Raw genomic sequence first — 12,358 nt, 5'->3', positions numbered from 1 at the left:
CGTGACACTCATCCTTCTGTTCATCACTGAGCTCCTTCCCGGACACACAGGCCAACCTAGATGCAGCCCATCTTTCTGGCCCCATGTCCAGTGGTTTCACCCCAGGAGCCCTGCCCTAGGACCTCGTATCTTCCTCACTCTTCCTCCTACATGTCAGGTGTTTTCAGACTTTCCAGCTTTGTGCATGCCAGGGCTAGGACACTTCTCTCCAGATCCCCTGGCAAATCCTGCTCACCACTGAAGACCCTGGAGAAATGCAAGCTTGTAGTTTTGCCTAATCTTGCAGATGAAATCAGTTTTTCCCTTTTGGTGTATTCGTGGCATTTCTACGTATAAACATCCTAATTCCTAACCCCTGTTATCCTTTAAGCGGGTTATTTACAAATAATACAGCAGTCTCCTCTGCTAGACAGGGTGGGAACTCTGAACACGTGTGTCCCCAGAGCCTGGCTTCCAAATACTGTTAAATGGAATTGAAAGATGACAGCTGACAATCCTCATCTGACAACAGATGGACTAAGAGACTTGGTCACCAACTTCTCCCCACGCCGTAAGAAGCTAGACGTTTCAATTTGGCAGGAAGAGGGAGGGTTTAGACGTTTTTGAGTCGTTTGCAAAAGTCATGGCCTTCAAATCAATGATGCTGTCCTTGATATCACTTTATACACACCCTTATAGGGATGACACCCAGAATCTTTAGGAATATAGTCATGAGCCAGATCCAACGGATCACAAAACCATAAAGTCACCTCATACAATCCTTCATTAAAAATATTTGCTTCAAGTTCAATTTGAGTAAGCCATAGGGAGCCTGTGATACAGGAACAGGAATCTAAAGGAATGTATTAGGAAATGCTGCTTACTCAGAATCTCATGTTTGCCCTTTCCCCGGTAGAAAATGACAATACATCTTGTTTGGAGGCTACAGGGCTACATATGATCCAGGAGGAATCAGAGCTACTTTTCTCAACCCTCTGGTATTGGAATCTGAGGCAGCACAGACTCCCTGGAGAAAACCACCTAAGGGATAAGAATTCTGTGGTTGCTTAAACACCTCCCCACTTGGGAGCCCTAACTGCTTACCTGGAGGGAGGCTGCCTGACTCCCATAAGGCTTGCTGTGGAGCAATAGGGTCATCCGGGCTTCCTGCTTCCCTAGAGCTCTGAGTGGTGTGGCGGATAGGACAGGGGACCTGTTATTACCTACTGTGCTGACCAGGAAGCACCAGGTGCCGAGTTTTCCCAACTGCCTAGGAAACAGAAAGATCCTCCCCAGCAACACCAGAAGGCACAGAAAATTCCATTATTAAGCCTATATAAATTTTACTCTAGCTATTTTCTCAGATTTATTTAGTCTAATAGACTCTACCCTACTTGGCTTAACAGATGGATGACGTTCCGGGGGTTTACTGAAATTGAGTAAACTCACTAAGAATTTTTGCCTCTCCATGGCCCGTAACTGCATCAAAAAATTTAAAAACTCAGCAGGTAAAACTGAGTTGCCTCATTTGCATGCTGTCGAAATTCTGTAAATCAATTTCAGGTAAAATGCCCTACTTCCTTGTCATTCTCCAGGGTGCTTTGAGGAACACTTTAATTTTGTGGTGGAATTTAATTTCCTGACTTTTTGAAAGTTCTGCTGAATTCAGAGGTACAGTCTTATGACCAGGCCAAATGTGCATTTTGATCTATATCTTGAACGGGGGAAGGAAGAGGCTAGATGGTTTGGAGAGCAGTTTGGGATGGCAAATGTGACCTACAAGGCCACTGGCAGCTGAAGGATGCAGATGTGCTCAAAAGGTGACTTCTGTGGACTTAGGGCTGGACGGTGATGCTTCCTCTACTATGAACTCAGCGAGATGTAGCCCGAATGGAAATTAGATGGTGCAAAGGTCTCTTCAGCTCCACGGGAGCCTCGCAGGGCCAGGGGGCAGGCTGCTTTCAGCGGGGGATGTGGCTGTCTTGAGAGACAGAAGTCTTTGCTTTCAGTGTAAGGATTAGAGCATATTATTCCCTTTGATCTGTTGTTTTTCAAATTCCCTTTTGTTCAGGTTCTGGGTAGGGAGGGTCTATGGGGCGTAGGTATCTAGAAATTAAAAGTTATTGTTCCTGTTCTCTTAATCATAATAATGAGTTTGGCTTGACAAGTTCAATTAATTATTCAGGACTAGAAAGTAACACGATTATACATATCAGGCGGGTAAGAGGGGAGGGTTCTGAGCAGGGAGACAATACCAGGTAAATGCAGGGCTGGTACCACCAAAGCTCTGTTGTTTGCAAGCCACCTGCTGGTGCTGGCTACTCCGCAGCCTGGTCCCTTTCTCTCCGGGATCCCGCCAGCCCAGGGAATGGATGGCCACATCCTGGCTTCCTCCTCTCATCCTTGTCTCATTCCATAGACATTAGCAGGGGACCCCCTTCACATGAGCTTCAGAGCTGTTTGACTCCAAAAGGCAGGTAATTAACTATCAAGCCATAGCAGGGATTTTCAGATTAATTCTGCCCAGGAAGAAATAGGAAAACTCATTTAGACCAAACAAAAGGGAGGGGGTGATTAGGTGCTCCAATGACAAAAGAGAGACCTAAATAGGGTCTAGAAAACTGATACAGGGCCAAAAGCTTTTATTAGCATTATTTTTACACCAATACCCCCATTTTTTTTTTTTTTTTTTTTTTTTTTTTTTTTTTTGTGGTACGCGGGCCTCTCACTGCCGCGGCCTCTCCCGTTGCAGAGCACAGGCTCCAGACGCGCAGGCTCAGTGGCCATGGCTCACGGGCCCAGCCGCTCCGCGGCATGTGGGAGCTTCCCAGACCAGGGCACGAACCCGTGTCCCCTGCATCGGCAGGCGGACTCTCAACCACTGCGCCACCAGGGAAGTCCACCCCCATTTTTATAAGCACTGCATTCTACCTTCCTCTGTCATGCAGGTAGGTCTCTTAGTGAGATTGAAGCCCAGAAGGTATAGCAGCAGACCTGCCAAGTCGGGTTCTGCATGCTGATAAGGAGAACATTCCCTAACGTCCCTGAAGACCACCAGGGCAGTTTTCCTGCACTGCCACATAAGGGCTTTTACAAATACAGTTAGGGCTCTGGGGATGTATTCCATACTGTCCTGAATTTGGCAAACAATTCAGTCCCACAAAGCATTTTTATTCACTCAGCTTTCCAGGATGGGGCCTCTTCCAAGAAACAATGGAGACGGGGTAGAGCTTTTCCATATTCAGAGAAGCTTGGTTTGGCAGCAGGATCAAGAAGGGGAAAGGATTAAAATACGCAGCTGAACTGGAGAAGCAGCCTTTTATTAATTACACTCATAAAGCAGGGCACCCTGAGGTCAAAGAAATGGAAAGTGCTAGACCCAAATTTTAATAACTCGTAGATGGATCGCCCTCACTCTGGTCTAAAAGATTACGTTCCGGCTGCCTAAGTGGGCATGCAAACCCCTGGTTGGTATTTCTTACTTTTCACAAACTCATTTTGAATGGAGAATTCAAGGCATCGGAAAATCACGAAGTCCAAGTCTGAACACCTCCCCACCTCCCCGCCTCCTGCTGCTACCTGAGGCTTCATCACAGGGCACTTTAGATGTGATAGCGTCACCCTCCCCCAGCTCCAAGGCCAGAGTCTCGATGTCCTGGTGGATGTACCTCCTGCATCCGCCCACTTATCCAGTCCCCAGGTTCTGCCTCTGCTCCTTGGGACACAGTTTTGGACTCCGGATGTCCTACTCTGTGTAGCTAACAGAGGAACTCCAGGCCTCCATCTTTTTCAACAAGTTTCTCCTGTTTTTCTTTTTTTAAAGATTTTTTGATGTGGACCATTTTAAAAGTCTTTATTGAATTCGTTACAATATTGCTTCTGTTTTATGTTTCAGTTTTTTGGCCCCGAGGCAAGTGGGATCTTAGGTCCCCCGACCAGGAATGGAACCCACACCCCCTGTGTTGGAAGGCAAAGCCTTAACCACTGAACCACCAGGGAAGTCCCACTTCTCTCTTGTTTTTAAAGCACCACCATCTTTTCTAATTTCCATCTTGTCTGCAAAATCCCATCCCCCTTTCCACCCCACAGCCGGCCTTCGAAGTCAATGATGCCCATTCTTGTTTCAGCACCTGCTGCCCAGCAGACAGTTCAAGGTCTCTGGGGATATTCTATCTGCACTGTCCAACACAGGAGCCACCAGTCCCCAGCGGCTGCTGTAGCACCTGAAATGTGGCTGGTGTGACTGAAGGAGTAAATTCCAAATTGTATTTGGTTTTAGCTAGTTTACATTTAATTTTAAATAGCCACTGTGCTGAGTAGCTCCTTAGCTCAGATGTCCTCTCCCTCACTTCCCTCCCACACTGGCTCCAGGACCGCTCTCTTCCTGAAGCTGCCCCTTGTTCCTGACCTGCCTCTGACACTCACCCCACATGACTGCCCGGGCTCTGTCTGCAGCCCTGAGCCCGCTCCTTCCCGGATGCTGGCCCTGGACAGTGTGAATCAGAAGCGCCATCAGCCTTGTCCTGCAGGCTGGTCTTATAGCCCTGGCCATGCAGCCTGAGTCCTCTGGGGTTTCACACTCTCCCCTCCTCTGGCTGGTGCTCTCCACGGCTCGACTTCAGAGCCGCTTCTCCACCCCTGTGCCTTCCACCTCAGGGCTTCTCTCTGTAGCCCAGGCCTGCCTGACCACTGTCCCCACTCCAGCCACTTCACCAGTCCTGCCGAGACCTTTGGAAACCACCCGCCCCCAACAGCATGGGAAAGATTTGGGAGAATTTAGGTAGCCCCAGAGCGATCTTCCTAAAAAAAGATACAGGGAAAATACAACGCAACAGCAACAGGTAGTGAGAAGAGAAGAGATGGACCCACTAACAAAAAAAGGAACCAAGCATCTCCTATTTCCTTTTTCCTTTACTATGAGGACATGATGTGTTATCAACAGATTTTTAAAATATCCTAGGGAGCCAAGCACAAATCTAGAACTTGCCACCAGTGAAAGGCTTGCCTTGAGGGTTGCAAGGGCTGAAGATGCACTAAGAACCAAGCTCCAGAAGACCCGGGCCAAGGAAAGCTCCAGCCCTGAGGCCCAAGCTTGAGCCAGAGGACTGGCCAGTGCCCAGGAGCCCACGGGAAATGTGGCTGCCATGTAAGCGGACCAACCTGGTCTCTGTATAGGTCATTCTGAACTCTATTAAAATGTCTGATCAAACACCAGGGGGCTGAGAGGACCCAAGGGTTTGGAGGCACTTGGTACTCCGGAAGGACTTAGATAACAGCTACACTCCCAGAACCTAAATTCTTGGGGAGGACTTGGGCAAATGGCACACAAGTCCATCATTCCCCCACGAATGGCAACTGATACTTCAGGGGCAGCATTTCATTCATCTTCATGTGCTGAGTGCTTGGCCAGGGTACTGGGAAGCAGAGTTGTTTTTCAGTGGCGATTTATGTGTGAATGAATGAAGGCAAGGGTGGGGCAGGCACAGAGTGCTGAGGGGCTGGTGCTTAGGCAGATGCACGGGTGGCACCAGATCTCAGCAGGAGTTAAACACACAGCACCGCAACCAGAGAGAAGACCCAGTACAAAGAACAAGCGGGGCAGTAGGGGTATTTGCTAGAAAAGGGGGAAAATACAATCTCAGACTTCAGTAAGCTCACTTAATTCTGTGAAAATTATATTACTTTCCTTCTGTGTGTGTTTATTTGTGTATGAAGCTGACTACATGTACACAAATACACACACTCATGGGTGGAAAGATGAGTTTAGATATTTTCTGCTGCTGCTATTATGTGTGTGTCCATCTGTGAGTATGTGTTTAATGACGGTAATACCATTTTGAAAAGTTAAAACGTCTTCCATTCCAACACCGTGCTACAAAGGGTTGAACAGGGAGGTCAGCAGAATCCAGAAGTCCGATTCTGCTGGGAATTAGGGTTTATGTTCAGTACAATAAATGATTCCAAGATAAGTACATTTCTTTTTTTTTTTTTTTTAATCCTGGATGATGATGTATCTTCTTTCCAATACAGAAACAGGGGAGCCTGGCTCTGTTTAGTTTGTCTGATTGCTTTTAAGAGGAGGGACAGGTTGGCTCCAAGAAGCCATGGTCCTCTGTTCATTAAAGTGTCAATAATGCCTGGTCCAGGCATATCGACAGCGGATTAGCTCAGGCTGAGTCTGTGGACAAGACCAGAATCTTTTTTTAACCCAGCTTGTTTCCAGATCAATACACTCATCAGCATTCGAAAATTAGCCCAAGATGAGATTCTGATACTTGAGGTGGTATGTCATGCTCAGAGGCCACCTTGCCAGGCCACAGGTGTAAATGCCTAGCTGGGGATTAGACACTTTCCATCCCCATGGATACGAGTGAGGATTGATGTTAGACCCCATCCTCCACGCCCTGCCCCTCCTGCCTCCCTCTGCTTACACACTCTCAACCTTCCCTCTTTGAGCCTGTGTAAGTGCTTGGGGCTATAACCCAGCCATTTGCCTCAAGGGGCATTTATTAAATGTGCACTTTGTCTGAGGCATTTTCCGGGTGCTCAGGGCAGGAGTGTATGGGTGTGAGCGAGGAGGGGGAGGGGACCTTAAGGAAAATCAATGACACAAACACGATCCTTGTTTTCAAGGAGGCTTCGGAGTTTTTCACGACTCCTTCCATTTTCCAGTTCTGTAAAGGTCCTGCTTCCTAAGGCAAGTGTCTGTGATGCTGTAGAGTTCCTAAGGTCTGTCTGTCATTGTCAGGCACTCTCAGCAGTAAGTGTGTGCACTGGGGGTGGGGGGGGAATGGGGGGGCATGGGGCATGGCTGCAAACGCACCCCCTGGTGCTACCAACTGGGCCACTGGGGCATCCATCAAACTCCCTCACAGAACGGTGTGATTCTCAATCTTTTTCTGGCCAATAATAAAACTTTCGCCCACCAACACCATCTCATGCAACATACCTACTCTGCTGTTTGTGATACATTCTGATACTGTCTATGCAATCCCATTTCCTTTAAAAAATGCTGTTTGTATACAGCAGTTTGAAGATCTTCATATATAGAACCAACAGAGGAAACAACCATCATCATTTCCTTTTAGAGAGAAAGAGGGAAAAATAACATAAAATAAAAACAACTTGGTGTGACCAAGCTGTGTCACAGCACGGGGCGCCACCCACCCCACTGGCCTCATCCCTGAGCCGCCGGAGCCTGTGTGGGTCTCCCTCCAGCCTGTCCTCTTCCCACCACTGCCCACCGACCTCGCCCTTCACAGTCGGGACCCTGACCAAGCTGCCCTCTGTCCTGCCTTCTCCCAGCTTCCCTTCCCTCCCTTTCCTGCTCCTTGTCGCTCTCACCTACCATCCACAGCTCTCCCCTTCCCTCGGGGCTGCTGGAAAGGAGGGGAGGGGAGGCTGGAGGAGCCTCTGGACCTGGAGCTTCCTGCTGTGGACCTGCCATTCAGGGGGATGAAGAGAGCTGGAGAAAAGACCAGCAGAGGTTCTGGCTCCATCGCTCGGGGGCTTCACCTCTGAGGTAAAGGAACAAGGATGTGGTCCACAGTTAAATATGTTTTTAAAAAGTTTAAAAAACTAGCAGCTGTATTTTTTTTTTTAAATAGCTAACACTTAACCAGCCCCTCTGTGTGCCAGGCCCTCTCCTGAGTGTTTACACATCAATACATGGAAAATGTAATCCCCTCCACGGACCCTCGCAACGTTGACTCCATTTTACAAAAAGAAACTTTGAGTCACAGTTGGTAACCTGGGGTCCCACAGCCAGAAAGCGGCCAAGTCTGATTCTGAGCACTTGCCCCCCATCTGGGAATCCGTCTGCACAGTTGCGTGTTGTCTGTATGCCCAGCACCTGCTCTGCTTATGGGGAAGCAGAGAAGGGTCTGGGAAGCATGGAGACAGCAGAAGCAAGAGATGCAAAAACACAGACCTCAAAAGCTGGGGGCGGGTGTGAGAGGCTCAGAGGAAGGGGAGGGGAATGGGGTGCAACGAAAACACAGGGGATCAGACACAGGCATTAAAGGCGAGACGTGGTATCAGAAACCCAGGGCTGGCAGGTGAGAGAAGCCAACAAGCTGGAAACAACAGAGGTGGCTATGACGGCCATGTCCCAGGTAGGTGTTTAGAGCATCTGCAGTCGGCTCTGCCTTCTTTGAAGGCTGTGTGAGGGATGGCATATGCGCAGTGCCAGAAGAGCTAAAATGCTGGTCTTAAAATAAAGCAAGCTTAGCATTGGATGGAGCCTTAAAAAAACTCAGAGGAGAAAAAAGCCAAGGAAAGCAATAATCAGGAACTAATTTTCTGAGAAAACGTATTATTGGAACAAAAGCAAAGAATAAACAAAAAAAACAAATCCTAGTCCTATTCAATGGGAAAATGATCTGAAATTTTAGCATCAAATGGCAAAGTGAAAATTAGGAAATTGTCCTGGCCAGATGGAACAGACAGACTCATCTCAGTTGAGAATCACAGTGAAAGTGTTGGATACAGGCTCTCTCAGCCGCCCCTGCACCGGCTGCCCCCAGGCCACCTACCTTGCACGATGAGGTGCACCCGGGAGGTCTTCGGGTGGTTGTCTGTCTGCACGGAGCAGGTGTACGGGCCCTCGTCATACACGTCCACGTTCTGGATCTCGATGCTGTACTGGGTCTGGGTGTTGCTCAGGAGGACCACGCGGGGGTCCAGACACCACTTGTCGTTCCCGGCGTAGAGGATGGTGCTGCGGTTCAGCCAGGCCACCCGGGTGACCCGGTTGTCAATTGTGCACCTGGAGGGAGGACCAGACGGGTAAGTCAAGGGATCGCAGAGAAACAGGAGCCATCAGGGTCTTCCTGGCAATGCTGAGATGCCTGGTCACCATGCCTTGTCTTCGTCCCCTGCCCCCAATGTGTACACGCGCACCTCCTGTTTGCTCTGGCCGGGGTGGCACTTTCTGGAACTCAGCATCCGAGGTCTTGCAGAACTACAGCCTCAGAACATTGGCTATTTCAGACTTCCAGGTCCTGAGTGATTCTGTGCTTCTGAAAACCCCTGAGCACAGGACTATTGCAATGCCCCTAACTATTCAATAGTTATAGCCTGGAGCCATCATCCATCCTCAGAATGGCTGGGCCCTGGGACTACCCCCATCCTCCCCTCGCTCTGCGATTTCCATGATGTGCATGATGATAATGCCTCACATTGCTTTCAAGATGATCTGGGTGTACTAACTTGCCCAATACTCAAACCAACCCTACGAGGAAGGTTCTATTGGTAAAAAGAATTGAAGAACAGAGACACTGAATGCTTCTGGCAAATGGCACAGATAACGTGTGCTAGATCAGAAACCCAGCTTTTAACTACTAAACATTCTTCCTCCCATCTCAGAATAGCGAATTCCAACAGAAGGCTTTTGAAGTCAAAACTAAATATGGACCACCACCATTGCTATTTCTCCTCATTATACCCAGGGGCAGAAATGTTCAATTACTGCTAGACTAAAGGCATTTTCCAAACTCTCAAAATGGTTCACACATGTAAAAATAGACTTTCTTTCTTTTATTTTTGCATCTGGAGTCCCCAAATTGTGGAAGCTCCCTTCTCTTTTCCTACACTTTCAAATTTCCCAGCTACTCTGGCCAAGTCCTCATCAAATCTGTCTGCATGCATTTCCCTCTCTAGCTACACTGAGTATGTTTTATGGCCTGAGGCTAAATTCACAAACACAGTGTCCTGATCCTGGCTATAATGCTGGAAATAGCAACTTAGCCAAGGTAGGTAAAATGTTGCCTCCAATGTAATCATTCTTTGGCAGAGTACAAAGTACTTTTACATCCACCCTGTCTCATGTGATTGTTGCAGCAAATTGATGAGACAGATGATCTTACCCATTCTAAAGATCAGGCCTCCAGGGTCGGAAATGGTCTGGTGACTTGCCTCAGGATAGAGAGCTAGGGAGTGATGGAGAGTCAGACGCCTCAGCCAGGTTCTAAGTCCTGGTCTTGGGTGCTCCTCAGGATGCACAAAGGTGAATTTTTCAGTGGGGAGGGAGGGTTGCTTCCACTGAATTCTCATAATTGTCTGTGACCATAAAAAGCCTGAGAAATGCTGCTGAGTACACCAGCTTCCCCAGGCAGTCCCCCTCGAGATGTGCTCTTCAGTGCTGTGCATCCTTTCCACTTGTACTTGTGTAAATGTCACATGATCATTGCCGGGCCTCTCAGGCACAGGTGGAAAGGCTTGCTGAGAGGCCCTGTAGGGAAAACTGCTCAACCAGAAACACCCCTGCTCAGCTGTCCAGCTTGCTTTGTGCTGCTTATTGCATTTTTTTGGACAACAAAGGATAGAAATGATGCGAAACCTGACCAGGGGAGTATTTCTGAAAGTGGGCATGGACCACTTGCATCAAAATCACATGAGATGATTTTGCTACAGATTTTCTTGTCCTACTGACTCAGAATCTTTGGGAACTCAGAAACATGAATTTCTAACAATACTCCAGCTGGGTCACACACCCACCAAAGTTTGAAAAGCACTGGGGTATATAGCTGGGTATCCAGGACCAGCTGCATAACTTGTGCATCTCAGTGCAAAACGCAAATGCAGAGCCCTTTGTTCAAGGACTATTAAGAATTTCAAGATGGTGAGAACAGGGCATTTAACAAGTGCAGGGTCCTATGCGAATAAACACACACCCTGAAGGGATGTTCCACATTTCTGTGCTTGTAACTCTCTTCGGGATCTTACTTAAATATGCATTCTGATTTGGAAGGTCTGGGGTGGGGCCTGAGAGTCTGCATTTTTCATAAGCTCCCAGGAGATGGCAATGCTGATGGCCCCCAGACCATCACTTAAGCAGCATAAACCTAGAGGGAATTGTATGCACATGAGGGTTTGAGAAGCACTGAGCTAGCCCTTCACTATGTGAAATTGTGACCAGAAAACCAGCAGATCATCGCTTGGGAGCTTGTTTGAAACACAGACTCAGGCCCCAACTCAGATGTAATGAACCAATCTGCATTTTCATAAGCTCTCCAGTAGCCAGGATGCACATGTGGTCTGGACTGGTCTAGAGTGAACTCCAAGACTTGCTATCGGCTGTGATAACAATATCCTGAACATACCATGAGACTGAGCAGGAGGTAGGGAAGAGCAGCCAATGGAGGCAGCTGGACCTCCCTGATGCTGTACTTTCCTTGCACACCTGATGCTTTTCCTCTCAGGCTACCTCATTAAAATGTGGATTTGAACCACCGTGGTGTGAACTCCCTTAAGAACAACACACTCCACAGCTCACTTTGCTAGCAATGTACCTGGGATGTCATTCATATTCATGACTTTAAGGGCAGTCACTGCTCTGAATTTTGCTTGGATGAAAGGGGAGGAATTGGTTAAATTCATATTCACATCTGATGTTTATTGAATGCATATTACTATATGCTAGGTATCCTGTGAGTCTATGATATGTGCTTTTTTTTTTTACATCTTTATTGGAGTATAATTGCTTTACAATGGTGTGTTGGTTTCTGCCTTATAACAAAGTGAATCAGCTATACATATACATATATCCCCATATCTCATCCCTCTTGCGTCTCCCTCCCTCCCACCCTCCCTATCCCACCCCTCTAGGTGGTCACAAAGCACCGAGCTGATCTCCCTATGCTATGCGGCTGCTTCCCACTAGCTATCTATTTTACATCTGGTAGTGTATATATGTCCATGCCACTCTCTCGCTTTGTCACAGCTTACCCTTCCCCCTCCCCATATCCTCAAGTCCATTCTCCAGTAGGTCTGCGTCTTTATTGCTGTCTTACCCCTAGGTTCTTCATGACACTTTTTTTTCTTATGTGTGTTATTTTATCATCTTAAAAACTTGGTTGCATTCACTTATTATTGCCAATTTACAGATGAGGTTAACTGAATCTAAGAAATATTATCCAAATGAACTAAGATCACCCTGCAGAACCAATATCCAAACCCAGCTTTTGTTTGTTTGCTTATTTTTCCCCAAAGTCGGTGATCTTAAATGTCCTTATCCAGGGCTTCCCAAAAGTCCCTACAACATTTAAATTCAACTATCTGTAAGTCCTGACAAAGTACAGATTGCTGGACCACTGCCTGGTCTGGGGACCCCAGTTTGAGAACCATTCATTTAGACATTTCTCTGGTTTCTGGTGACATGAGAGCCACAGCGCAGGTGGGCACTAGGAAGTGACTCGCATTTGAAACACTTTTCCACTACTTTACGGGAGAGAACTTTCTTGCAACCAATGTGCCCTGGGAAGCCAGAAGCAGAGTCCCATTTATTTTGTCCTCCAGCAACTGAAATTTGACCAAACACTAGGTGAATGGCAGTGGGGCAGGAAATGCTGATCAACAACCTCTAAACTGCTTGAATCAT

General features: G+C 47.5%; 1 protein-coding gene across 6 annotated transcripts in view; it reads right to left on the bottom strand.

Moving 5' to 3' along the window:
- The window catches only part of NTM (neurotrimin), a 388,042-nt gene that overhangs the window by 167,592 nt on the left and 208,092 nt on the right, over window positions 1-12,358 (bottom strand). For all 6 annotated transcript variants that reach the window (XR_009532976.1, XM_060103833.1, XM_060103830.1 and 3 more), the window contains exon 2: window positions 8,514-8,746. Coding sequence is in view for 5 of the 6 variants with exons in the window: in XM_060103833.1 (XP_059959816.1) it covers window positions 8,514-8,746 (233 nt within the window). In the remaining variant the exon portion in view is untranslated. The remainder of the gene's footprint in view (window positions 1-8,513; window positions 8,747-12,358) is intronic.

Source organism: Mesoplodon densirostris, chromosome 7, assembly GCF_025265405.1.
Source record: "Mesoplodon densirostris isolate mMesDen1 chromosome 7, mMesDen1 primary haplotype, whole genome shotgun sequence".
NCBI classification, from domain to species: Eukaryota; Metazoa; Chordata; class Mammalia; order Artiodactyla; family Ziphiidae; genus Mesoplodon; species Mesoplodon densirostris.
This window is presented reverse-complemented; position numbering and strand designations above follow the sequence as displayed.